Source organism: Marmota monax, unplaced genomic scaffold, assembly GCF_021218885.2.
Source record: "Marmota monax isolate L192 unplaced genomic scaffold, Marmota_monax_Labrador192_F-V1.1 WCK01_AAM20220418_F8-fsc00033, whole genome shotgun sequence".
NCBI classification, from domain to species: Eukaryota; Metazoa; Chordata; class Mammalia; order Rodentia; family Sciuridae; genus Marmota; species Marmota monax.
In genome coordinates this window covers 4,075,639-4,103,546 of record NW_026694282.1, presented here as the reverse complement: position 1 = coordinate 4,103,546, position 27,908 = coordinate 4,075,639, and the positions used below count along the sequence as shown (strand labels likewise).

At 38.3% G+C, this 27,908-nt stretch overlaps 1 protein-coding gene across 1 annotated transcript in view; it reads right to left on the bottom strand.

Annotated features, from left to right (window-relative positions):
• The window catches only part of Sh3gl2 (SH3 domain containing GRB2 like 2, endophilin A1), a 237,318-nt gene that overhangs the window by 25,573 nt on the left and 183,837 nt on the right, over positions 1–27,908 (bottom strand). The window contains exon 3 of the mRNA XM_046467406.2: positions 14,279–14,351. Coding sequence (XP_046323362.1) covers positions 14,279–14,351 — 73 coding nt within the window. The remainder of the gene's footprint in view (positions 1–14,278; positions 14,352–27,908) is intronic.

The following is a 27,908-nucleotide window of genomic DNA, read 5'->3' as shown; positions in this document are numbered from 1 at the left end:
TTATCCCTGGAATGCAAAGATTGTTCAGCACATAAAACTGACCAATGTAACACACCATACTAACAAAATGAAGCTAAAAGAACTATCTGAGCATCTCAATGGATGTAAAAAGTGCATTTGACAAAATACAACATTTGTTTGTGTTTAATAAAATACTTAACAAACTAGGAATACAAGAAAATTATCTCCACATAATAAAAAATATGTGAAAATCACACAGTAAAAAATCATAGTCAATGACAAAAGACTGAAAGCTTTTCCTCCAAGATTAGGAGCAAGGTGAGGATGCCTACTTTCACCACTTCTATTCGACACAGTGTAGACATCATAGCTGGAACAATGAGGCAAGAGGAATTCAAATTGGAAATGAAAAAGTAAAATTACCTCTTTGTAGATGATATGATCTTTATGTAAAAAATCCTAAAGATTTCAACAAAAATCTATTAGATCTAATAAATGAATTTAGCAAAGTTTAGCCAAGTAGAAGTATGCAAAGTCAACACATAAAAATCAGTTGTGTTGCTTTACAATGACAATGAACACTTTGAAAGGAACTTAAAAGGACTTCATCTATAACAGCATCAAAAAGAGTGAAGATACTTAGGAATTAACCAAAGAGGTAAAAGATAATAAAAAGTATAAAACATTGCTGAAAGAAACTAAAGAAAACATAAGTAAATACAAATACACTCTTATATTCATGGATTGGAAGATAACATTGTTCAGTTCAATAGTACTCAAAGCAATTTACCAATTTAATGTAATTAAGAACAAAATCTCAGTGTTGTTTTTTGCAGAAATACAAAAACTCAACCTAAAATTCATGATAAATCTCAAGGGACCCCAAATAGCAAAAGCAATCTGGAAAAAGAACAGAAATAGAGGCTCATACTTTCTGATTTCAAAATTCACTGCAAAGAGACAGTGATCAAAATGGGACATGTCTTAGACCATCTGTGTTGCCACAACAGAACACTTAATACTGGGCAATATATAACAAAATAGGATTTATTTATTATTTATAGGGTTTATTTATTCATGATTTTTAGTGGCTGAAAAGTCCAAATAACAGGACACTGGAATTCTGGTGAGAGGACCCTGACTTATCACAACATGGCAGACAAGTGGAAAGAGAAATAGCAGAAGGGGCATGTGAGCAAGATAGGAAATAAGAACCCAGGTAGCAGGCAGGCTTGCTATTTTCTAACAACCTACTCCTGCGGGAACTAATCTCCTGAGGGAGAACTACAATTCAAATATCAGAGGGTGTCACCTCATGATATGATCACTTTTTTTCTTTCTTTCTTTAATCTTTTGTTTTGGTACCAGGGATTGAACCTAAGGATGCTTAACCACTGAGCCACATCTCCAGCCCTTTTTCTTTTTCATTTTGAGACACTAAGTCCTTAGGTCCCTTGCTGAGTTACTAAGGCTGGCCTTGAATTTGCAATCCTCCTGCTTCAGTCTCCCAAACCACTGGAATTATAGATGTCTGCCACTGTGCCTGGCCCTCAAACATTTGTATCAAGATACCAATACCATTCAAGGAAAAGGACAATCTTTTCAACAAATAGTGCTGGGTAAATTGGATATATCCATAAAAAAAAATACACACACACACACAGAGGATTTAGACTGTCTTCTAATATAATATATAAAAATTAAATCCAAATGGATCAAAAACCCAAATGCAACACCTAAAATTATAAAACCTTTAGGGAAAAAAACATAGCAAAAGCTTTATAACATTAGACTTGACAATGATTTATTGGATATGATACCAAAGGCACAAGCCAAGAAAGAAAAAAACTGGATTTCATGAAAATTTTTTAAATTTTGTGCATCAGAACCCACTACAAAAACTAAAACAGTAACCCAAGGAAATGGAGATAACATTTGGAAATATTATCTGATAGGGATTAATATTAAGAATATACAGATGTTTCCCAAACTTCAATAAAAACCCAACAACCCAATTTAAAAATGGGTCAAGGACTTGAACAGCCATTTTTCCAAAGAAAACTTTAAAATGGCCAATAAGCACATGAAAAACTGCTCAACATCATCAGGATACTGCTAGTCAAACCTCAGTGACATACCATCTTACACTCCATTTGGATGACTACTGCCAAAAATAGAGAAAAAGTGTCCGTAAAGATACAGAGTAACTACAGTCCTTACACACTGTTAGGACAGGAGATGGTAGGACTACCATGCCAAACAGTGCCATGTTCCTCAAAACATTAAAATAAAGTTGCCAAAATCCAGCAATTCTGTTTCTTGGTATATATCTTTTTTTTTTTTACCAGAACATCACATAAGTTTATTTCAGATGTAACAGCAATGTTAAAATTGACAAGTTTAATTCTTAACTGCACCAAGTAAACTTAGCCATTAAAGTAATTTTAAAGTTTTCCCTCCAAAAACTGAGGGAGCTTTTCTTTTCCACCACCACACACCAGTTTCCTAATAATCTCTTTTTGAAAGATTTTCAATTGATGAGTAAACTTTGAAGATATTTCAGAACTCCTTTCCTCAAATGAAAACTAATCTGGACAAATTATACATTGCATAGATTTCTCTACAGATTCTTTTCTTTAGAACCTAAATGCAAATTCAATACAGTATAAATTTAACCTACTTGCCCCACTGTAAAAACTATCTGTCCTGAAAAATATGATGGATATATCCTGTGATCTTCCAGTTAACAGAATTACTGTTTTACCTCAAAGATTATTTTTTATCATATATCAAAATAATCAACTCAACATGGGGTATTACTGACTCATAGGCATACAAACTAGTGCCCAACTTCTACTTCTTCCAAATCTTCTTCTTGTATAAGTGGATGGAATTATTTAACACAAGTTTGATGTAGGATAGTTAACCCTTTACAAACACTCAGAATTTAGGTTGAATCTTTTAACTAGTGTGGAAAAAGAAACTAAATGACAGAAAGCCTACAAACTCAATTCAAACTTTAATATTTTTCCCTCTTTAAATAACAAGTACTTAATTGTCGTGAGGCAGCTATTCGGTTTTTGATAACCACATATAGGGATACATTCATAGGACTGCTTAGAAAGTCCAGGTGAAATGGATATAGAAATAGAGGCAGTGTCATCTCAGAAAACTCAGTTATATATCAAAATCTATTTTGATATCTGGAAGTTTACAAAAAGGCTGAATTCTTCACACTAATTACACTTCCTGTAACTCAAGCACTCTTTTCTTGTCAAGAGCAAGCTGAATCTTATCCACAAAGGTAAAGGTGCTTAATGCTAAACTTTTCTTCTAAGCCTACATTTGGATTGTTTAAGGAATTGATAATGAAGAAAACAGTGTGGTCTTTCTACATTTTTACTAATTTAAGATTAGAACACTAAAAATTCATTCACCAGCCATCTTCCTTTCTTATATTTTTCTTGGCACTCAAGACTATGGAAGTCTATTTTACTTTGTACTCTCACACTTACAAATAAAAACTTAAGGATATAAAGTGTGTACATTCTATAAAATAATATTGTCATTTAATCTATTTGGAGATGAGACTTTTATACCAGAATTTTACATGAGGATCAATATTACGAATCAAACTTCCTTAAAGTCAAATGACAGAAAACTCAAGCCCTGTGCATTGTTTGTAAAGTCTAATGAGAGCATTTCTTGAACCATCACTACTGACAAACCAAAAAATTCTAAATGTTGAAGATGGGGCAATGGGAGTAAAACACAAATATTCCAGATGTTGATAACTTTATGAGAGACATCTGGAAGACATTTGGTATATATCTAAAAGACTGGAAAGCAAGGTCTCAAGAGATACTTGTGCATGTGTTCACCGCCACATTGTTTACAACAGCTAAGACAGGGAAGGAATCCAAGTGTTCATCTAAAATATGAGCAGATATACAAAACGCAGCATGTACAAATATCTGATGGAATATTATTCAGCCTTTTAAAGGAAGGGAAAAGGAAGGGAAGTCTGACATATGCTATGATATGAATAAACCATAAAGATATTGTGCCAAGTGAAATGAGCTGATCACAAAAGGACAAGTACTGTATGATTTCACTTGAATATTTAGAGTAGTCAAAATTGGTGACAGAAAATGGAATGGCAGGTGCTAAGGGTCTGGGACAAAGGAGGAAACAGTGAGATATTATTTAATGACAACAGTATTTCACTTTTACAGATGAAAAGAGATCGGATATGGTTGGTGACTGATTGTATGGCATTATGAATATATTTCTTATCACTGAATTGTTCACTTAAAATGGTTAAAACAATAAATTGTATGTATTTTACCACAATTAAATATTTTAAAAAATTAATTCTCAATTATTGTAAATTTGTAAAGTGTAATAGAGAGAATAATATTAGAGTGAGAGTATAAATCCCCAAATCATGCTACATTAAATTGTGGGCTTAGTACTTACAGTAAAACGTATGTAGCAAGGAGCTCAGCATCTTTCATGCTTGCAATGTGATGATTGTGTATAACAGCCTAATTTTCCTGAATGAAACCTCAGAACATCTGTAAGTCTGAAATGTGGCCTTCTGATACTCCAGGCACTGTAAGCAATGTGCTTCTCTATCTTGCACACTAACAATTACTAAAGAACCCGCAAAATTTAGGTGGCAATTCAGTTGTGTTTGAAATTAAGTATTATAAGGGATTGAGGAAAGGGAAGAGGAAGATCTGCTGTTGTCTTTCACAAACAGGTAACTCCAGCACTGGATCATTATGCTTGCAACCCAAATAATGGCATTTACGTAAAGCCTCTCTTTGAGGTGATAGAGTTCTTTTATGCCCCTGAGGGGGAAGCAGCAGGGAGGTATTTTTAAGACACTGTGCTGTGGTAGTCAGCAGCTGTAAAAACTCGTGACATTGGACAGCAAATATCTCCCATCTCAGGACAGGGTATTACAAGATGCCAGTGCAGATCTCACAGCAAGCCCTGGGAAAGCAGACAACAGCACCCCAGGAGCACAAAAAAGTTTGTGCAATTTGAAAAATATACAAGCATCAGTATACTAACATGATGAGCCTTTAATTCTTCAAGTTTTTAGAGCAATGACATATGACATTTTCATGGGAAAGGCTGCACAGAGGACTCTTCCCTAGACATCTTGCCTGAAGGTCTCTTGGAAGAGTAGGAGAGTAACATTTCTTGAGCTTCTACAAAGTGACAGGCACTGTCAGAAGTGTTGTTTACTATCATGGTTCAAAACAAGAAGATACCTTTAGTTTCAACATGGAATGGATTACCCAACCACTCCTTAACATGTTCAGGAGACTTCCTCCTGAGCTGAAGAGACAATGATAAGCACTCCTAATCTATCTCCTACTTCACTGTATGGTATCCATGGAAAACAACTCTGTTTCCCATGCTCTGCTTGGGAAACAAATGCACTATAGCCACACTGTATTGGTTTAGCTTCAAACAACACATTTATTATCTCAGTTTCTATAAATTGGAAGTCCTCTGCTTAAGCTCTCACAGTAGGACAAATAAGGTGTCAGCCAGGCTGTCATCTGAAAGCCTGAGTGGGTTAGAAGCTGCTTCTGGGCTCCTTCAACTTGTTGCCTGAATGTGCTTCCTTGTGTCTGTGTGACAGGTCCCTAGCTTCTTACTTACTGCCAGGTAGTGGCCATCTTGTGGTTCAAGGGACCACCTCAGTTGGTTCTCTCTCCTTAGGCAGTCATAATATGGTGGTTGCTTCTTCTAGGTCAGTAAAGGAGAATCTCTCTCGCTCTAGTGGGCTAAAACAGACTCACAATGGAAGATAATCATGGAAGAAACAGCCCATCTATTCTGCCATATAATGTTAGCTTATCAAGGGAGTGATGAATGGTTGGTCCCATGACTTCTGCCATACTTAGGGTTAAAAGCAAATCACAGGCTCCACCCACTCAAAGGATATGGGTTACATGGGTGTGAGGTATTAGGGGTCAACCTAAGAGTGTATCTGCCACATACCAAGACTGAAGGTATCTTCATATTTTGCAACATAAAAGACAGTGAAGGGCTGGGGATGTGGCTCAAGTGGTAACGCGCTTGCCTGGCATGCGCGGTGCGCTGGGTTTGATCCTCAGCACCACATAAAAATAAAAATAAAGATCTTGTGTCCACTGAAAAATAAATTAAAAAATTCTCTCTTCTCTCTCTCTTTAAAAAAAAAAGACAGTGAAAACAAAATGAAATTTAAAGACAACTATATCTAAGAATTCTGGTTTTTCTATTGAATGATTTTGGGAAAATTAATCTATTTTGCAGCTTTAGTTTTCTCATTTCAAACAAGAACAACTATTATCTAGGTCTACTCTACAAAAACAAATGTTTTGTCACTAGCTTCGGTCCAATAATCTCACCCATGATAGTGTGCACATATGCATTTTCCCAAAGCAATTACTTGTGAAACATATCAATTGTGACATGAAGGAGATATTATAAAGACAAACTAAAAGCTGATTCTGGCCTGCACAAGCCTGCAGACCAAGATTCTACCAGAAAGGTTTGCGGCTCCTACAGGGTGGAGTTTAAACAGACTTAATGTGATCTGAATCAGTTATTCATCAAATTAACTAATTGCTAAGCACTAAGGACTGTGCTAGGCACAGTATATAAAATAAGCAAAACAGACATAGTCCTTTGATGAGTTATGACATAAAGAGAGGTTCATTCACAAAATATTTATGGAGGGCACTGTGTATATATGAGGGATATATCTTTTTAACAAACAAGACAGACAAGTCCTACCTTTGTGGAGATTATATTCTGGATGGGAAATGGGGGTGATGGACAGACAATAAACAAAAAGATAAGCTGGAGTATAAATTCAATTGGGATAGAAAATAACAAAAGGGATAAATAATGAAAGAAGTAGGAACAGGCTATTTTAAATAGGATGGCCAGGAAAGGACCACACCAGGAGAAGGCATCTGACTGCAGGTTGAATGATGAGAAGCAGAAGCTATCTTGAGAGCTAACCCTAGCCCTAACCCTGTGCAAGAGTATACCTGAGACAGGTACAAGATTGGGTGTCAATTCTCAGTTTATTCTTCCTTCGGTAGAAAACACTTGAGAATTGTAAGCAGGAGTGACAAGATATGATTTACATCTTGAATGTATGGAAATGGCTAGGAGAGTAAAGGAATATGGTAGTATATTGAACAAATAAAATGACATACAAAGTAAACATTCCAAGTACAGTTATGAAAAAAAAATCAGGATCCTTTCAGTGTATCAACAACAATCCTACACTCAGGATTCTATACCACTTGCATTTTGGTGACAGACACAAGCAGTATTTTAACAATGAAACACACAGTAAATGTACTAAAGATAAGTGCTACAAAGAAAAATAAAACAAAAAAGGGCTTAGGGAGTGAAAGGATTGATGTTTTAAAAGAGCTGTACAAGAAAGCCATGCAAGGTAACATTTGAGCAGAGACATGAGTCTAGAGTCTGAGAAGACATGGAGAGGGAGGACTCAGGCCAAAGGACTGATGAGTGAGAATGCGCTGCATTTGAGAAACCTGGCAAGGCTGGCAAAGAGGGAGCATGATGAAGATTGTTGGAAATGCAGAAAACGAGGTGGGACCACCAAGGCCCTGTCACCAACAGTAAATGCTTTCAGTTTTACTCTATATGAAATCACTTGAGAGATGTATGGAAGGGGCTTATGTGATAGAAATGTGTGGTGAGGAGGCAAAGCTGCAGGGGCTGTGCAGATTGAGGGCGCAGCAGATGCCTCTCAGTGGAGAGGATAATTTGAACTGAGGAAGGATGAGTAAGATGACAGAGGTCAAAAAGGAGCATGTGGGGCACTCCAGGAAGCGGGAACTGCTACCACAAATTCCTGGTCCAGGAAAGAGCTTGAGGCAATGAAGAAACCACAAGGCTAGTGAGGCTGCAGCAGGGTGAACAGGAGGGAGAAGGAGCCTGGAGAGGCAGAGAGTGTAGGGCTCCTCAGCTGTAGCACAGCGCTGGGCACATGCTGAGCATACCTGAGGCCTGGGCTCAATCCCAGCACCAGTGTAATAATGATGACAATAGCAACCCTATTTTAAATAATGTCTGGCTTTAGTATTCTTTAGAGACATAGGGAATGAGTATCATTAATCCACCATCAGTTCCAGCCGACTTAAAATCATGAATTACTTAAAGTCTCAAGTATATTAGGAACCTACTAACTTTCCATATTTTTTCCCAAAGATGTAGTAAAAATAGGAAACCATGCCAGCCTTTTCAATACATACAGTATATGGATTATACTGCCTATTGCTTTACTTACATTTTCCTCTTTAATATGTTATCCTCGTGAGACCCTATTCCTTTGAAGTTTAACATTTTCCTCATAATTGCTTTTGTAACCCGTCCTTTATTCATTTGGAAATTTTTCAGTGTCAGGATTTGGAAAGGTAAAAGGTACTGGCTACCAGACAGTACATTCCTCATTCTTCAAGTGAGGGGTGAATGCTGCAGATTCATCAGACACCTATGTGGCAGACAAACCGAGGGCAAACCACATGTCAAGTACAATGCCAAGAGCTCTTAAAGACACTGGATGAAAATGCTCAGGCCTGTCCTCCAGGAAATACAGAAAATACAGTGCTGTGGGAACAAAGATTGGGTAAACAAAGGCCAGGTGATTTGTGCATTAACTTTCAGTTCCATCACCACCAAAATATCTTATAAGCACTATATTTTTTCATGTTTGGAAGATTATTAAAAGGGCAGCCTGTGGGAAAGAAGTGTAATTTTGATGTAATATCTTTCCAGGGACTAATGAGATGTTTTAGATCTAATGCAAGCTAACTTTTTCCCCCCAAAGGCAACATTCCACAAATGAGATTTGAAATTATTATTTAAAAATACTGAATAGAAATCTAATGACCCAAATTTAATACCTGAATCTTGGACACACTGGAAAAAGACCTCTAAGGCATTTAAGGGACTAGAATTTATGTAGAGAACCAAATCTCTGCTATACATAATATTTTTATGTTCAAACTACATTTTTTCTCAGCAATCTAGAAATCTGTATTGGTTTATGACACTGGGGTCAGAATAATTTCTCAGTGTTAAGTGAAAAAGTCTCTACCATAACAAAGTATGCTACAGCAGGAAAGGATTCACACTCCAATCTGTGATTCTGTTTGAGGGAGAATCTCCACAACATTATCATGAAATGAATTTTCGGATGTTTAAAGTACAGTATCTTCATGGTCTTCAGCTTGATCCTAAACAGTTCATTTTTCTATTGAAAATAAAATATATTAATGCATAAACCAAGGTGGCAAACATTAAACATTTATTAACTATGAACACATTAAACATTTATGAAACTATGTAGTGTATATTTCAAATTATAAACTGGTTGAATATAGATTTCTCTGACACTACGCTATCTGTTACAGAAACCACTGTCCACACAGAGCTTTGGGGCACTTAAAATGTGGCTAGTCCAAACTGAGATGTGCAGGAAGTATAAAATACACACTGAATTTCAAAGACTTAGTATGGCAGGAAAATAAAAAAGAATGTAAAATGCCTTTATAATTGTCTATATCAATATTTTACATGTTTGGTTAAATAAAATGTCATTAATTTCACCTTTAATTTTGCTCTCTTGATGTAACTCTTAGAAAATTTGTAATTACATACGTGGTCTGCATTATATAAACTGACAATGCCTATTTAGTGCCTTTTTCTTCCCCACAAGGCATCAGAACACTTAAATAAAAGACTGATTTATATTTTGTGCAATGATATTTTCTCTTAGAGCAAGAATTTGTACTAGTACTTTTCATGTTCAAATTATTTCTTATCTACAAAGGGGGCTCTTGCACACTGGTGAAGATAACGTTGACTGGTACAACCAGTATAGAGGTTCCTCAAAGTCTCAAAAAATTAAAAATAGAAGTACCCTATCACCCAGCAATCCCACTACTAGCTATATACTCAAGGGAAATGAAATCAGTCCCTGTCAGAGAGACACTGACTGGCACTCCCACGCTCATTGCAGCACTATTCACAAGAGCCAGAAAATGGGAACAACTAAATAAGTATCTATCAAGGGATGGGTGAATAAAAAAATGTGGTACAGATACACAATGGAACTACTCAGTCATAAAATGAATAAAGTCCTGACATTTGCAACAACATAAATGGAACTGGAGATCATTATGTTTAAATGAATTAATTCAGGCACAGAAACACAAATACCACATGGTCTTACTCATATATACAATCTGCAAAAGCTGACCTCACAGAAGTTGAAAATAGAATGGTGGTTACCAGAAGAAGGGTACAGTCAGGTGGGGTATGGATGGGGAGTGGTGGATCAATAGGTGCAAAGCTACCATGAGACAGGAGTAAGAAGTTCTGGTGTGCTACCGCACAGTGGGATGGCTACACATAAAAAGTAGTATTGTATAGTTCATAAAACTAGAGGATTTTGAATATTGTTGCCATAAAGAAATGGCCAATGTTTGAAGAGATAAGTATGAAACACTATGCAATGCATACATATATAGAAACATTACATGGTGCCCCCGAACATGGATAAATTTTATTTCTATGCATCAGTCAAAAATAAATTTTAAAAATATTTTCTAAAAATAACTTAACCAGTCAGCTTAAAAATTGACACTGGTTATGCTACTCCTGTCTGAATGTCACAGTCCCAGCTGGAAGACCTTACAGATCCGTTTCACACCCTTGAAAGCTCTGCTTCACAGGGCAGAACTGCTGGCCTATTGAGTGCCTGTGTCCCACTTTTCCTCGCCTCATCAATCAGCTGGAATTTCCACAAGGAATTAGCTGTGAAGCCCCATGTTCCATCCTCCTCAGAGTGTGTGTCAACTACACTGTTACACTGTCAAGTACCAGAGAGATGGACTTGATATGGGTCTTATTTTACCCCAGAAACATCTAGGATTGGCCCACATAGAAGAATATGCATGTGATAAATGCCTGTTGTATGTGTGGTTCCAATGGTTTGGGAAGAGAATAGCTTTTACCTCCTCTCCTTTGTAGAGCAGTTGTATTATATTAGCTACTGACTGTTAACTGTGCTTCCTAATTCATTTATTCAAATAGCCATGAGCTTGCTGGATGCCTGAACTGGACTGGGGGGTTGGGATATAGCGGTGAATCAGACAAGCATGATATTGACCTCACAGAGAGGGAACAAACAAACAAACATGTTACATAATTTCAATAAGGATGACATGTGCCACTGCTGAAAAGCAGCTGAACTTACAAGAGGAATAGAACACTGACATAGCCAAGGAAGGCTTCTGCATGCCTTGTATACCTGGACCTGAAAAAGCTGTTAGTTTAGCAAGGTGGATGAGGAGGAAGGCAGGACCATTTAAGCCATGGTGAAAATTTGAAACTTAATCCTAAAAGCACGAAAAGCCATTGAGGGTTTTATGAAAGATAGTCATATGATCAGATTTGCCTTTTTAAAATGTCACTGTGGAGGTGGGCAAGTACAAATGTGGGACTTTCACAGAGCATATCCATGGATTCCTAAAAATTAATCAGCACCTCCTTGGTCATCATTCAATAGAACTTAAGTTTTGAGAACATAAAAGCTATGTAAGCTCCACAACCACAAGATCTGAAACCCAGCAAGCACCTTTGAGAGTACCTCTATTTCAGGGCACTCTCAAAGTACCCTCAAAGCATTAATTTCTACTGCTTGTACTGGCTACCCATGTCAATTTGTCACTTGGCATCAGCTTCAGTCCTGAACCAAGCCTGGTCTTGCTTATTCAGAACCAGAACCCAGCTATCCAGACTTACTGACCCAGCTCTGGTCCCTAAGAGCAGGACAGTTAAAATACTTAGCACAAGGCATGAATCTGGAATATTATTTATGTTCTACTGTACCCAAAGACTGAGTGCCTCCATCTCTTTTGGATATGTGACTGCAACAGTTTCTTAATTTCTCTGGCCCTTGATATTTCTATGCATAGAATGAAGCTGTCCATAGCATTTGCTTTCTCAGGCTGCCATTTCATATTACTACAAACTGGATGGCTTAGACAACAGACTTTATTCTCTCACAGGTCAGGAAATCTGAAACTAAAGTGTCAGCAAGGTTGGTTTCTTGCAGATGCTCTGTGGGAGAAATCCTTCCTTGCCTCTCCCCACCTGTGGTGGCTCCTGACATTCTGTGGCTTATGCCAAGGTGTCACAACTCCCACCTCTGCTCTCATTTCTCCCATAGTTGTCTTCTGAGTCTCTCTGTGTCCTCTCTCTTCTTCTCTTACAAGGGCACCAGTTCTTGGATTTAGGGTCCACTCTAAATTCACAGGGAGTTCATCTCAAGATTCTTAACTAATTATATTTGCAAAGATCCTATTTCCAAATGAGGTCACTTTCTGAAGTTCTGGGTAGACCTGAATGGGGTGGGGGGGTGTGCAGGAGAACATACTATTCAACTCCCTACACCTATCCATGACACAGTATAATTCTATTACACTCAGGAAAAAGACAGGTTCCCAAAGAGGATTTGTTAACACAGTGAATTTTTAGTCCATTCTTTACACTATAAATTGTTCAGTTGAATTTCATTTTCATATTAAGAAAATGTTCACTTTAAAAGATGAGACAGTGATTGTAACTAGCACTGTGCTGAAAATGCATTATTGCTCAATAAACATTATATTTCTCTCCCTGTCCCCTATATTTAGCCCAAAACTGTGAATTACTAGCATAATTCATGTGTGAATCCCAGGAAATCATAGGGTATTTTAATATCCTATGCAAAAATAAAGAGAAAAGTTTCTTGCCCAAAACAATTATTTCCTGGGGTGAAGCAGGATAAGTAGTTCTCTTTTCAAAATTTGACCAATTACTATTGTCTAAATATTATGGCCTAAGCATACAGCTAAGGTATCTTTGTATTTCTGTGGAATAAAAAGGTTATGAAGAAGGATTTGGGTAAAAATTAGGGGCTTGTATTTTGTTATTTTTTATCTAACTTGCTAATAACCATTTGAAAACTTCTTTGGTCTGCTATCAATTAAATTCCTGGTCCCCATCCTTTCCCATATTTTTTTCTATATTTTCCACCCTCACATTATCTCATCTCTAGCATGTTTTAAGAAGGAAAAAGAAAACAGAATGTTATTCCCACATAGTTTGTTCATCTTCAAAATAGCAGCTGTGCTGCCATAGGTAAACAAAATGTGATTGAAAGCTGCAACATGGGGGCTGGCGGTGGGTGGGGGCAGGAGAGAGTAGCAGCCTTACTAGGAGCACTGGGACTTCATTTGATCTCACACACTCCACTTTCCTTGCTTCTTGCCCACTTAGGCTCTGTATCCAAACCCACTGGGGCTGAGGCAGTCGCCTGTACCATCTTTCCAAGAACCACCAGGGACATAGCAGTCCAACCTAAAACTCCCAAAGAAACTAGTCTCAAAAACAAATGCTTCCAAATATCCGTATATTTGGCCCTGCTTTGAGTTTTACACCCTGTGGTCAGGAACAGATATAGAGAAAGTATAATGAGGAGGCTTATGATATAGGTTGCTCTACTTTGCTACACCTTGAGCCTATTGAAAGAGCCAGTTCTACCTGGTTCTCTTTTCAAAGTACAGCTGCATTATTTCTATTACAATTCTTTCCTCTAAGGTTAGAAGAATCAGAATCAAAGACAACACTCTGATGCCAGAAGAACAAAAACCCTTTGTATTTCACCAAAGTATTCAACTTCCTACTTTTTTCACATCTTCTGGGATTATATCTTATCTTAAAAATACACACATTTTATTCCTTACCATCTCTTGCAAATTAAAGGTCAAGTGATGAGAGCATGAGACATGACATTATATGTCAATCAAGCTGTCCATGCACACCATTTGTTAAATACACCATGGTTGGATAAAATATCACAGATCCTCTGGTTACTGCAAAGTGAGCTTTAAAAAGTCACTCTCCTGGGCTGGGGATGTGGCTCAAGCGGTATCGTGCTCGCCTGGCATGCACATGGCCCTGGGTTCGATCCTCAGCACCACATACAAAGATGTTGTGTCTACCAAAAACTAAAAAATAAATATTAAAAAATTCTCTCTCTTTAAAAAAAATAAAATAAAAAAGTCACCCTCCCCCAGTTGAAGCACTATATGTGATGTCACTGAACCTCCAGAAAAGCAGACTGAAAGAAGCCCACCAAACTGAAAATGTCTATCAAAGAGAAGCTAAAGATTAATTGGGAGGCGTGCCAAATACAGGTAAGACAATCCCTTACCTGGATTAGGTTGAAGGTATTCAATTGTTTTAGTCATTATTTCCATCACAGCCCTGCTGGTGACATCCACTTTCTGAAATGAGAAAATACACATCCTGAATGACAGAAATCATTAGTGTTTTTGTTAAGTCTATAGAAAACCACTATTGGGACAACAGAGTAATATCAAGTCCATCAGTAGAAGGTGAGGGACTGTGGGGAGATGCTAAAAGGAATAATGTCTATCAAGATCTGAAAAACATATTTATTCGAGGAGGAAGCTAGTAATTGCCTAAAATTTGTTTCAAAATATGCTTCATTATCTTCTGGCGAAAATAAGATTGAGACAGTGAATCATATTTTTTTCCAGAGGCATTTAATGGATGTCTATGAAGAGCCATGTATGGTGGCAGATTTCACTGCTCGAAAGAAAAAATAATGTGCCAGGTGTGATGGGGCCTGCCTGTAATCCTAGGGGCTTGGGAGGCTGAGGCAGGAGGATCACAAGTTCAAAGTCAGCCTCAGCAATTTAGTGAGGCCCTAAGCAACTTAACAAGACCCTATTTTAAAATTAAAAAAAATTAAAAAGCCTGGGATATGGCTCTATGGTCAAGTGTCCCTGGTTTCAACTGCTGCTACCAAATAAGTAAATAAATAAATGACAGAAAAAGAGAAAAGAATGCAGTATCAACTCTGCTTACTCAAGTGTGAGAGGGAAAGATTTTATTTAACCTCTGAGAACATCCTAAGGATACAAAAATCTTCAGTTAACATATTTGACCAATCCTTGAACATAAGGTAAACTCTAAATAAAAACTGTGATGTTAGAGTCTATCTCAAAAAAATTCTGTGTGGTCAGCATTGGCTGTTCACTAAGCCCTCCCTGTCAGGCCCTTCTTCCCATGGGAAGAGATGATGGAAACTACTCAATGCAACCAGATCCCCTCCACCTTGCTCCACCAAATCCTTTGTTGTCAACACATATGGTACACTCATTCACACTACAGGGAAAATGACTGTTGGAAATAAATGCATCCATGTGTTCCAGGTACATGCATGTACTATATGGCATACGTATCAGGCATAGGAGGCAATTTTAATGGTGAAATTTGGATATTAAGTGCATGAAAATTGGAGATCAAGGGCTCCTCCCTCAAATCTAAAAAGCTTCCATAGTTTATTGTATACACATATAAAATCAGCCTTGCATGGCATAAACCTCCTTGTATTTCATAATCTATCTATTAAAAGATTTCATCTTGCAGTTCAGTTTTCAATGCTTAATAATCTCCCATTCCATGACAGTCACATAACTCTCTGTGTGTGCACTGTTACAGGGATAAACAGAGGAAACAAATTTTTTTGTCAAGGAATCATGGTATAAAACTACCTTTAAAAGCATACTATTTCAGATTAACCAGCTTGCAATGGAGTCTTGTACCAAGTCCTTTTGATTGACTCAACTTCTTTAAAATTTATTCTCATTAGTTATACATGACAATAGAATGTACTTTGAAATATTATACATGCATGGAATATAATTTCTCTTTCTTCTGGTTGTACTTGTAGAAGTACATAGGTCATGTAATCACATACGCACATAGGAAAGTAATGTCTGACTCATTCTACTATCTTTCCTATTCCCATTCCCTCTCTCTTCTCTTAATTCCCCTTTGTCTAATCCAAAGTACTTCAATTATTCCCTAACCTCCACCCCTATCGTGAGTTATCAACCACATATCAGAGAGAATATTCAGCCTGTTTTGGGGTGATTGGCTTATTTCACTTAGCATGATAATCTCTACTTTCTTTTTTTTGAGGTTTTTGCTAATTTATTTTGAAATAACAATAATATAGGCAGTGAATGTAAGCATAATTAAAACTTCTATTTTTAAAAAATCTATATTTTCAGAAAAGATATTGTGAATAAAAAAGTGGCAGTTTTACAAATCTTTTAAATGTCTTCCTTAATGGGAGTCAGCTGGAATCTTCTAGCAGCTTCCACATTCAGTCTGTTGCAATGTATTGGTTTGTGCTGAAGTATATCAAGGAAATCCAGCATCATACAGATATATAGTAGAAAAAGGGAAAATAAGTTATTAGGCTTTACAGATAATTGTGAATATTCTTTGACAAGAAGGACTTAAGGTCCACCTCAGTTGCATTCTACTAGTCTACTGTGTATTTTTAGTTTTTACTTATTTATTTATTTTTTATTAGTTGCACATGACAGTACAATGATCTTGACATATCATACATTTGAATCAAATGGGGTATAATTTCTCATTTTTCAGAGTGTACAGATTGCAGAATCACATTGGTTATACAGACACATATATACATACAGCAATACTAGTGTCTATTTTATTCTCTGCCCTTCTTAACCCCCCTTCCCCTCCCCTCCCCTCCTATCATTTTTCTCTACCCAATCTAATGTGACACATTTCTTTTTTTCCCCTTCACATCATCATACATGTATTTTGTATAACGATGAGGGCCTCCTTTCATCTTCCGTGCAATTCTCCTTCTCCCTCCCATTCCCTCCCACCCAATCAACAAATGGGCCAAGGACCTGAACAATCTGCAGTAAAATTTAAGGTCTGGTGTTGTGATGCCTCTTGCTTCACTTTTCTTGCTATGGATTTCTTTGGCTATTCTGAGTGATTGACTCAAATTTTTAAGATGTTTTGGGTTGGAACATATAGTTCGGAGATTAGTTCTAAAAAGAACAGTAGCCCTTGGAGTTATGCACTGCATACCTTCTGCTACCACACATGGAGGTCCTGGTAGTATTAGTAAAACATCAGTCAGTATCTATATCCTCAAGTCATGGAATGGTTTAGGGTCAGGACAATGAATCCAAAGGGTATATGCAGAACAAACATGCAGAAGCTTCATAGAACGTGAGTGGTTGGAAGACAAATGCAGATCACCTGCTAACTATATGACAGGCATTAAGGAAGAAGATGTCGGATATACCCAGAAATCCTCTGGCTATGATAGGAAGGAAAACAGTTCCAAAAATCAAGGTTTCTAAGAAGGAGTGCTAGAAGACTGGAACTGTCAGATGACCCTGATGTCATCTGCTGCTAGGAGACACCAATTATTTCTAACTTTCTTCCTTCTCTGTCCTTAATAATAATAATAATCATTACTATCACAAGATGTTTTCTATTTGTCAGAAACCAGTATAAGGGATTTAAATATTGTTACATGGATGAGGAAATAGAGCCCAAGACACCTGCTCCAGAGACTGTGTTCCTAAACACTACCCTATATCTTCCTTAGAAGACAGGCAGCAGGGGCATGCCCCAGCCTGAGAAGAGATACCAAGTCAGAGTTGAAAAGGAGTTTGTACCCTCCCCCACATGGACAAGGAACCTGACAGCAGTCAACCAAGAAGGTCAGGAGGAAAGCAGCTGCCATCCCATCTTCTGTTTCATTTTGAACGTCCTCAAATTCTATAAAGTCCAATCACAAAAATTATTCCACCCTGAGCCCTACAGAAGGAGGGCTCTCCCATGCTGGGCTGCTGGGCCACAAATTCTCAGTTCCAAAGGTGCCTCTGCAGAAGCTGGTGCCAACAGCACACACCTCACACCTCACATTGTCCACAGGAGATTCAGCAAGGAAGGCTGTGAAAAGTAGTTGTCATTCAAGTGGGGAATCCCTAGCCCTTACCAAGATTTGTAAATATTGAGCTTAACTACTAAGGCTCTCTACAGAGAGGTCATTCACTTGGTTAAAGCCAGTGGTCCCAGAGGCACAGGGATCTTGGAGATACCAATATTAGAGTACCATTTTGGGTACCTAGAGGGGATTCAACCTTAAAAAGACTTGGGAATAGAAACTATTCCAGTGTCACTGATGACTTGACCAAAGTCTCCCAGGACCATTACAGGGCCTGTTGTCCACTGAGGCTGACTCTTTCAACCTCTCTGGTTACCTAATCCAGACATCATTATAGAACCAGCTCTATCCAAACACTGTTGATCAGAGCATAAGAGCATAAAATGGGCTTCTTTGTAAGTCCATCTTTGGGGAAAAAAAACTTTATCCAATAGAATTATTTGTGTATTTTCTTTTTACGACATACACCAACAGGGAACAGCTTTTAGCAAATCCATCCATGGGCCCTTGATCTTTATGTACTCTGACAGATAATCACTCGATTAAGTTAATAACCATAAGAAGAAGAGACCAGAAGCACAATTAGTCCAAAGCCTTGATTTTTCAAAAGTGAGAGTCTTAAGGCCTAGAAAAGGGAAGGAGCTCCCTAAGGTCAGACAGCTAGTGTTATTATGGGAAGCAAACTCAAGGTCATGGATTAGGTTTCTAAGAAAGAGTACTAGAGCTGAATTGTGTCATGACCATTTGCTATTCCAGAGTCATCTGCCAGGAGGAGGCTGACTAACTTCTCATCTCTCTCCATCTCTGTCCTCAATAATAACGTTCAGGACTTTTGCTAAGTTATACTGTATTGGCCACAGACAAGCCATGGATCACAATCCTAAACGTGCCTTGCAAGGTACTGGCTAGGAAAGCTATACCTGAACAGGCAAGAACATATTCTCTTATTATCAGAACTGATAAAATGAACATGAAGAAGATGTACCCTTACATCATTTATTATAATCAAGAGTTTATTCCCACTTAAGAAAAACACAGTGTAACTTTGAAATTATGACATATAGTTCTTTATTTCTTCAATTCCCAAATTTTCCAATTACTTAAAAATAAGCTTTGATCATCCTAAATTACAGCAACTTCCATTTTTTGTGAGCTCCTGAGCTAACTATTCTTGCCTGGGACTAGTAAGGAGGATGGTAGAGTAAGGCTCTTTAAAGGAGGTGAAATCATAAATATATGTAAATATAGGCATGCTTTTAGGAAATAAAAACCTTTGGGTGAAATAAGGTTTTTTCCTAAAGGTAAAATCATGGACAGTTGTTGAAGATGGCCGCTGCGTAAGGGGGTTGCTGAAGTGCTGAGCGTGGTGCTCAAAGCAGCGGCTTTAATAGAGATTTCGCACAGTCTGTTAAAGCTCCTTTCACCATTAATCTGTAGTGGACCACTTTGCCAAGGAGCAGGAAGAACAAAGAAATCGAAAGAGAGACGCTTGGCTGCTCAGAGCCGCGGGCGCTTTGCTCCCATCTGCTTCCTCTTTCGCTTCGCTCCGGGCGGAGAAGCTGAATGTGCAATCAGCAGTGGATTGTAAGTACCCGAGGCAAAGAAAGCTCAGTGCGCCCCGCCTTTTTTTTTTTTTTTTTTTTTTTTTGAATATTTTTTATACAGGGAGAGTTTGTGGATTGGGATTGCTGGCGGGGCTGTGGTTTCTGTGCCGAAAATCCACTCCGCGGGAGCCGCCATTTGCTTTCTGCTTGCTGTCTTGATGGCTCCGTATACACTGTCCGGCAGCCGCACCTAGAGGTTGCAGCTGGGCTGCGTGCTGAGCCCTGTCCTCCGAAGGCTGGACTGCAGCCTCGAGCGTCTCTGTGGCCTGTTCGCCGCTGCACCTTCGGGCAGAGCCTGCTCTGGGGTCGTTCTGCACCCCCCTGCCAGGGGACCCGTGCTCCGGAGGAGGGGGACGGAGAGCCGCGGCGGCAGCCGCTTGGGCCCCTGGGGCCTGGCACCGGGCTGAAGAGCTGCGGAGGCCAGGGCGGCTCTGCTACGGTCGCAGACAAGCGCGGACGCTCATCAGCGCGGCCCAGAGTTTCATTTCTAGAAATCTGGACTGGAAACAGAAGCAGCAGTTTGTATAATCCCAAGAACTTGCTTATACCAGGAAGCTGTAAGGGCAACATGAATATTACTGAGGAGATGTAACATGGTGGCAGGCGCAGAGAGATCAAGTCTCTGACATCTTCAACTGCGCGGGCATAGGGAGCCGTAAACTGTCTAAATGCTGTTTGCTCAGGATCACTAGGCAATGCTGAGCTGACGTGGATCTGGGGTGTACAGGCTGGGCCCCTCAGAACACACACACAGAGCCCGAATCGGAGGCAATTAAGCTCCGGTTCGCCTGCTTCGTGTGACTCAGCACTAACGATCCCGCTGAAATAATTGGCCGGCCCTTAGGAACTTACGGAGGTAAAAGCCAACCGAGCCTTCATAGGCAGTGGCCACAGGACTGAAACGGGGATTGGGAGAGACAGTCAGGACCCACACGTTGCATTGGTCATCCGGCAAAGGGAACAAACGGTCACCATTTGCATGGGATATCACCATGGCAGAGAAATGGCGTCACGGGCGGAGGAGATAACTGCATTGAAACCAGCGCGACAGGTGTGTAATCCCCTAGCCATCTCTCTCCACACAGGGGGAAACCTTAAGGGCCACTCCCGGCTCTCCTGTGAACGCAATAACCAGACCCAGGGAATCAGGAGTGGCGCGGGACTCGCGGCGCGGGACTCGCGGCGCGGAACTCCCGGCTACCGCTCCCACCAGTGCTGACAACTGAGGTCTCTTGCACCAGCTACCGGGGGCGTGGCTACAGGAGGGCAAGCAAATTCGCTGGGGGATCTCAGCCCCAAGCTCTACAAACTTAGGGTCTGAGGGAGGCAAACAGGGAGAGTGAGCCCAGGTGTTCATGAAAACAGGGCTCCCAGGAGCAGCAGACCTGGCGTGTAGACAGTATTGTGGTGAGCGCCACAGGTGAGCACGGCCTGGCTTGAGGAAACACAAGACAAGGCCCTAGACACTCAGGATTGGAGACCCGCCCAGTCTAGGAGAAAGAGCTGCTGCACAGTGAATGGTTCCCACCTATTGAGAGGAGAAGCTTGGCCCAGTGGGCACAGCTCCACCTACTGGAAGAGAAGTTAATAGAACTCTAGGACTGCATTTATTATTATTATTATTATCATTTTTTTTTCTTTTCTTTTTCTTTTTTTCTTCTTTTTCTTTCATTTTCAATTTTTATTTGTTGTTGTTCTTTAATTTTTTTTTCAATGTTTCTATTTTTTTTAATTTTTTTTTATTTTATTATTATTTTTTTTAATTTTAATTTTCATTTTTTATTATCACTATTATTTTTGTTAAAATTTTTTTCCATCTTTTCTTTCTTTCTTTATTATCTAATCTTTGTTATTCTTGTTTCTTTTGTCTTTTCATTTCTTTTCAATCTTCTTATTCCCCCTTCCTTGAATTCTACCTGCCTACTCTCATTCTCTTTAGTGACTTCTTCCCTTCCCTTCTAATATCTTTCCTCTCAAGCATCAAATAAATCTATAAGAGTAAACAGTAACTCAGCAGTCAAACAGAACAAGAAGTAACATGAGCAGCATAAAAAAGCAAGGAAGAAAAGGAGTACAAACAATGAAGGACAGCCTAAATATTCAGGAGGACCTAGAGTCAGCAGAAAAATGGTCACATAAAGAACTAAAGGAATACCTTAGACAGATGGAATGGAACCTTAAAGAAGATACGAGACAGCAAATCCAAACAGTGAAAGAACACTTTGAAAATGAATTACATAGACAGATAAAAGAAGAAGTTAAGCATCTTTATCAGGAGATTGAGATTATAAAAAAAAACCAAACAATAATTCTAGAAATGAAGGAAACGATAAACCAAATTAAAAACTCAATTGAGAGTATCACTAACAGAGTGGAGCAAGTAGAAGCCAGAACATCAGATAATGAAGACAAAATATATCATCTTGAAAAGAGCCTAGCCAACTCAGAAAGGCTGGTTAAAAACCACGAGAAAAACATCCAAGAGATATGGGATAACATAAAGAAACCAAACCTACGAGTCATCGGGATAGAAGAAGGTACAGAGATTCAAACCAAGGGAATGAGTAACCTGCTGAAAGAAATAATTACAGAAAACTTTCCAGAAATAAAAAAGGAAACGGATATACAAATTGTAGATGCATACAGGACACCGAGCACACAAAATCACAGTAGACCAACGCCAAGACACATTGTTATGAAGATATCCAATATACAGAACAAAGAGAAAATACTAAAAGCTACAAGAGAAAGGAGGCAGATTACATTCAGGGGTAAACCAATAAGGTTAACAACGGATTTTTCATCACAGACGCTGAAAGCGAGAAGATCCTGGAACAACGTATTTCAAACACTGAAAGACAATGGATGCCAACCAAGAATTCTGTATCCAGCAAAATTAAGCTTCAGGTACGATAACGAAATAAAAATCTTTCATGATAAACAAAAGCTAAAAGAATTTGCAGCCAGAAAACCAGCATTGCAAAGCATCTTGAGCAAAACACTACACGAGGAAGAAATGAAAAACAATAACCAAAACCATCAGTGGGAAGTGCCTCTATAAAGACAGAGGGCGGGGGGAAAGCTAACCATGGAGAAACAAACTAAATTAAAAAAAAAAAAAAAAGAAGATAAATAATCAAACATGGCTGGAAGTACAAACCATATATCAATAGTAACTCTAAACATTAATGGCTTAAACTCTCCAATAAAGCGACATAGGCTGGTAACATGGATTAAAAAAACAAATCCAACAATATGCTGCCTCCAGGAGACACATCTGATTGGAAAAGACATACACAGGCTGAAGGTGAAAGGTTGGGAAAAAATATACCATGCACACGGTCCTCGTAAGCAAGCAGGGGTGGCCATCCTCATATCGAATAAAATTGACTTCAAGACTAAATTAATCAAAAGGGATAAGGAAGGACATTATATACTGTTAAAAGGAACCATTTACCAACAAGACATAACAATTATCAATATTTATGCACCAAATAATGGTGCTGCGACGTTCATAAAACAAATTCTCCTCAAGTTCAAGAATCAAATAGACCACAACACAATAATTATGGGTGACTTCAACACACCTCTCTCACAATTGGACAGATCCTCCAAACAAAAGCTGAATAAAGAAACTATAGAACTCAATATCACAATCAACAACCTAGACTTAACTGACATATATAGAATCTATCAACCATCATCAAGTGGATATACTTTTTTCTCAGCAGCACATGGATCCTCCTCAAAAATAGACCATATATTATGCCATAGGGCAACCCTCAGTAAATATACAGGGGTGGAGATAATACCATGCATTTTATCTGATCATAATGGAATGAAACTGGAAATCAATGATAAAAGATGGAAGGAAAAATCCTACATCACATGGAAAATGAACAATATGTTACTGAATGATCAATGGGTTACAGAAGACATAAAGGAAGAAATCAAAAAATTCTTAGAGATAAATGAAAATACAGACACAACATATCGGAATCTATGGGACACAATGAAAGCAGTTTTAAGAGGGAAATTCATCTCTTGGAGGTCATTCCTCAAAAAAAGGAAAAACCAACAAATAAATGAGCTCACACTTCATCTCAAAGCCCTAGAAAAGGAAGAGCAAAACAACAGCAAATGTAGCAGAAGGCAAGAAATAATTAAAATCAGAGCGGAAATCAATGAAATTGAAACAAAAGAAACTATTGAAAAAATTAACAAAACTAAAAGTTGGTTCTTTGAAAAAATAAATAAGATCGACAGACCCTTAGCCATGCTAACGAAGAGAAGAAGAGAGAGAACTCAAATCACTAACATACGGGATGAAAAAGGCAATATCACAACAGACACTACAGAAATACAGAAGACAATTAGAAATTATTTTGAAAACCTATATTCCAATAAAATAGAAGATAGTGAAGACATTGATAAATTCCTTAAGTCATATGATTTGCCCAGACTGAGTCAGGAGGATACTCACAACTTAAACAGACCAATAACAATAGATGAAATAGAAGAAGCAATCAAAAGACTTCCAACCAAGAAAAGCCCAGGACCGGATGGGTATACAGCGGAGTTTTACAAAACCTTTAAGGAAGAATTAATACCAATACTTTTCAAGTTATTTCAGGAAATAGAAAAAGAAGGAGCTCTGCCAAATTCATTCTATGAGGCCAACATCACCCTGATTCCGAAACCAGACAAAGACACCTCAAAGAAAGAAAACTACAGACCAATATCTCTGATGAACATAGATGCAAAAATCCTCAATAAAATTCTGGCGAACCGGATACAAAGGCACATCAAAAAAATTGTGCACCATGATCAAGTAGGATTCATCCCTGGGATGCAAGGATGGTTCAATATACGGAAATCAATAAATGTTATTCACCACATCAATAGACTTAAAAATAAGAACCATATGATCATCTCAATAGACGCAGAAAAAGCATTCGACAAAGTACAGCATCCCTTTATGTTCAAAACATTAGAAAAACTAGGGATAACAGGAACTTACCTCGACATTGTAAAAGCTATCTATGCTAAGCCTCAGGCTAGCATCATTCTCAATGGAGAAAAATTGAAGGCATTCCCCCTAAAATCTGGAACAAGACAGGGATGCCCTCTATCACCACTTCTATTCAATATAGTTCTCGAAACACTGGCCAGAGCAATTAGACAGACGAAAGAAATTAAAGGCATAAAAATAGGAAAGGAAGAACTTAAATTATCACTATTTGCAGATGACATGATTCTATACCTAGAAGACCCAAAAGGGTCTACAAAAAAACTACTAGAACTAATAAATGAATTCAGCAAAGTGGCAGGATATAAAATCAACACGCATAAATCAAAGGCATTTCTGTACATCAGCGACAAAACTTCTGAAACGGAAATGAGGAAAAACACTCCATTCACAATATCCTCAAAAAAAATAAAATACTTGGGAATCAACCTAACAAGAGAGGTGAAAGATTTATATAATGAAAACTACAAAACCCTAAAAAGAGAAGTAGAAGAAGATCTTAGAAGATGGAAAAATAAACCCTGTTCATGGATAGGCAGAACTAACATCATCAAAATGGCGATATTACCAAAAGTTCTCTATAGGTTTAATGCAATGCCAATCAAAATCCCAACGGCATTTCTTGTAGAAATGGATAAAGCAATCATGAAATTCATATGGAAAAATAAAAGACCCAGAATAGCAAAAGCAATTCTAAGCAGGAAGTGTGAATCAGGCGGTATAGCGATACCAGACTTAAAACTATATTACAGAGCAATAGTAACAAAAACAGCATGGTACTGGTACCAAAACAGGAGGGTGGACCAATGGTACAGAATAGAGGACACAGAGACTAATCCACAAAGCTACAACTATCTTATATTTGATAAAGGAGCTAAAAGCATGCAATGGAGGGAGGATAGCATCTTCAACAAATGGTGCTGGGAAAACTGGAAATCCATATGCAACAAAATGAAACTGAATCCCCTCCTCTCGCCATGCACAAAAGTTAACTCAAAGTGGATCAAGGAGCTAGATATCAAATCAGAGACTCTGCGTCTGATAGAAGAAAAAGTTGGCTCCGATCTACATATTGTAGGGTCGGGCTCCAAATTCCTTAATAGGACACCCATAGCACAAAAGTTGATAACAAAAATCAACAAATGGGACTTACTTAAACTGAAAAGTTTTCTCTCAGCAAGAGAAACAATAAAAGAGGTAAATAGGGAGCCTACATCATGGGAACAAATTTTTACTCCTCACACTTCAGATAGAGCCCTAATATCCAGAGTATACAAAGAACTCAAAAAATTAAACAATAAGAAAACAAATAACCCAATCAACAAATGGGCCAAAGACCTGAACAGACACTTCTCAGAGGAGGACATACAATCAATCAACAAGTACATGAAAAAATGCTCACCATCTCTAGCAGTCAGAGAAATGCAAATGAAAACCACCCTAAGATACCATCTCACTCCAGTAAGATTGGCAGCCATTATGAAGTCAAACAACAACAAGTGCTGGAGAGGATGTGGGGAAAAGGGTACTCTTGTACATTGCTGGTGGGACTGCAAACTGGTGCGGCCAATCTGGAAAACAGTATGGAGACTCCTGGGAAAGCTGGGAATGGAACCACCATTTGACCCAGCTATTGCCCTTCTTGGACTTTTCCCTGAAGACCTTAAAAGAGCATACTACAGGGATACTGCTACATCGATGTTCATAGCAGCACAATTCACAATTGCTAGACTGTGGAACCAACCCAGATGCCCTTCAATAGATGAATGGATAAAAAAAATGTGGCATTTATACACCATGGAGTATTACGCAGCACTAAAGAATGACAAAATCATAGAATTTGCAGGGAAATGGATGGCACTAGAGCAGATTATGCTTAGTGAAGCTAGCCAATCCCTAAAAAACAAATACCAAATGTCTTCTTTGATATAATGAGAGCAACTAAGAACAGAGCAGGGAGGAAGAGCAGGAAGAAAAGATTAACATTAAACAGATACATGAGGTGGGATGGAAAGGGAGAGAAAAGGGAAATTGCATGGTAATGGAGGGAGACCCTCATTGTTATACAAAATTACATATAAGAGGTTGTGAGGGGAATGGGAAAATAAACAAGGAGAGATATGAATTACAGTGGATGGGGTAGAGAGAGAAGATGGGAGGGGAGGGAGGGGGGATGGTAGAGGATAGGAAAGGTAGCAGAATACAACAGTTACTAATAGGGCATTATGTAAAAATGTGGATGTGTAACCGATGTGATTCTGCAATCTGTATTTGGGGTAAAATTGGGAGTTCATAACCAACTTGAATCTAATGTATGAAATATGATATGTGAAGAGCTTTATAATGTTTTGAACAACCAATAAAAAAAAATTTAAAAAAAAAAAAAAAAGGTAAAATCATGGGCATACATTCTGGGTATTTTCCTTCAATTTTCTCATGCCAAGATTTTAGCAACTGTGAATATTTTAGAGTTAGGAGGTCCTTTGTCTACTATCCAGTCTTATAATTTACAACTTCAGAGAGGGACAAAAATAGCTGTCAACTTTCTTTACTTACTATAATAGTTTTGTCTTCATGCTAAGTCAGAGTTTGGCAAACTGTAGTCAATGAATCAGATGAGGCTGGTCACTACTTATTCTTACATTTTTTAAATGGAAAAATAAATTAAAATAAGACTACTATATTGCTCATAATTCTATAAATTCACATTTAATGTCCTCAGACAACGCTTTATGAGAATATAATCACACTCATTCATTTAAACACTCTTGATGATTGCTTTTGTGCTTCAACAGCATTGATGAGGAATTGCAAAAGAGACCTCAGAGGACCTCGGCCCCAAAAAGCCCAAAACAACTTGCTCATCCCTGATCTACAGTGCCAGTTTCACTAAGTATGCCATACTGAATCCATGAATGAAGTTGATTGTTTCACCAGCTGTCTCAGTCTGCAGAGACAAGATACCAGATACCTGAAGGCACTGACTTGACCAGAGTGGGGTTACTGGTCCAGGGCCACCTGAATGTTACCTTTCTTTCCTAGAGAAAACATAAGTCAATGCTTCCTGGACTTAGAGGGTGCACACATGAACAATGTGGCATTCTTTATGGAGCAACAAAAGTACTGGATGACATGATTTCCTACTGTCTTATGCCAAATCATACCAGATGCTGCCACAGGGAAGCAAAGCAGAGTTTAAGAGAATGTAAGACATCTTAAATGGAGCACAGGTAGTTGGTGGGTTTGGCAATCGATAATAAATACGTGAATTAAGCACCCACTTGGATATGGGGTAATGAATGGTGGTTACATGAAAGAAGTTAAAATGTCACATGGAACATTAAAATCTTTACAAATTCTTAAGTTTTCTATCACCAAAGTTAAGAAA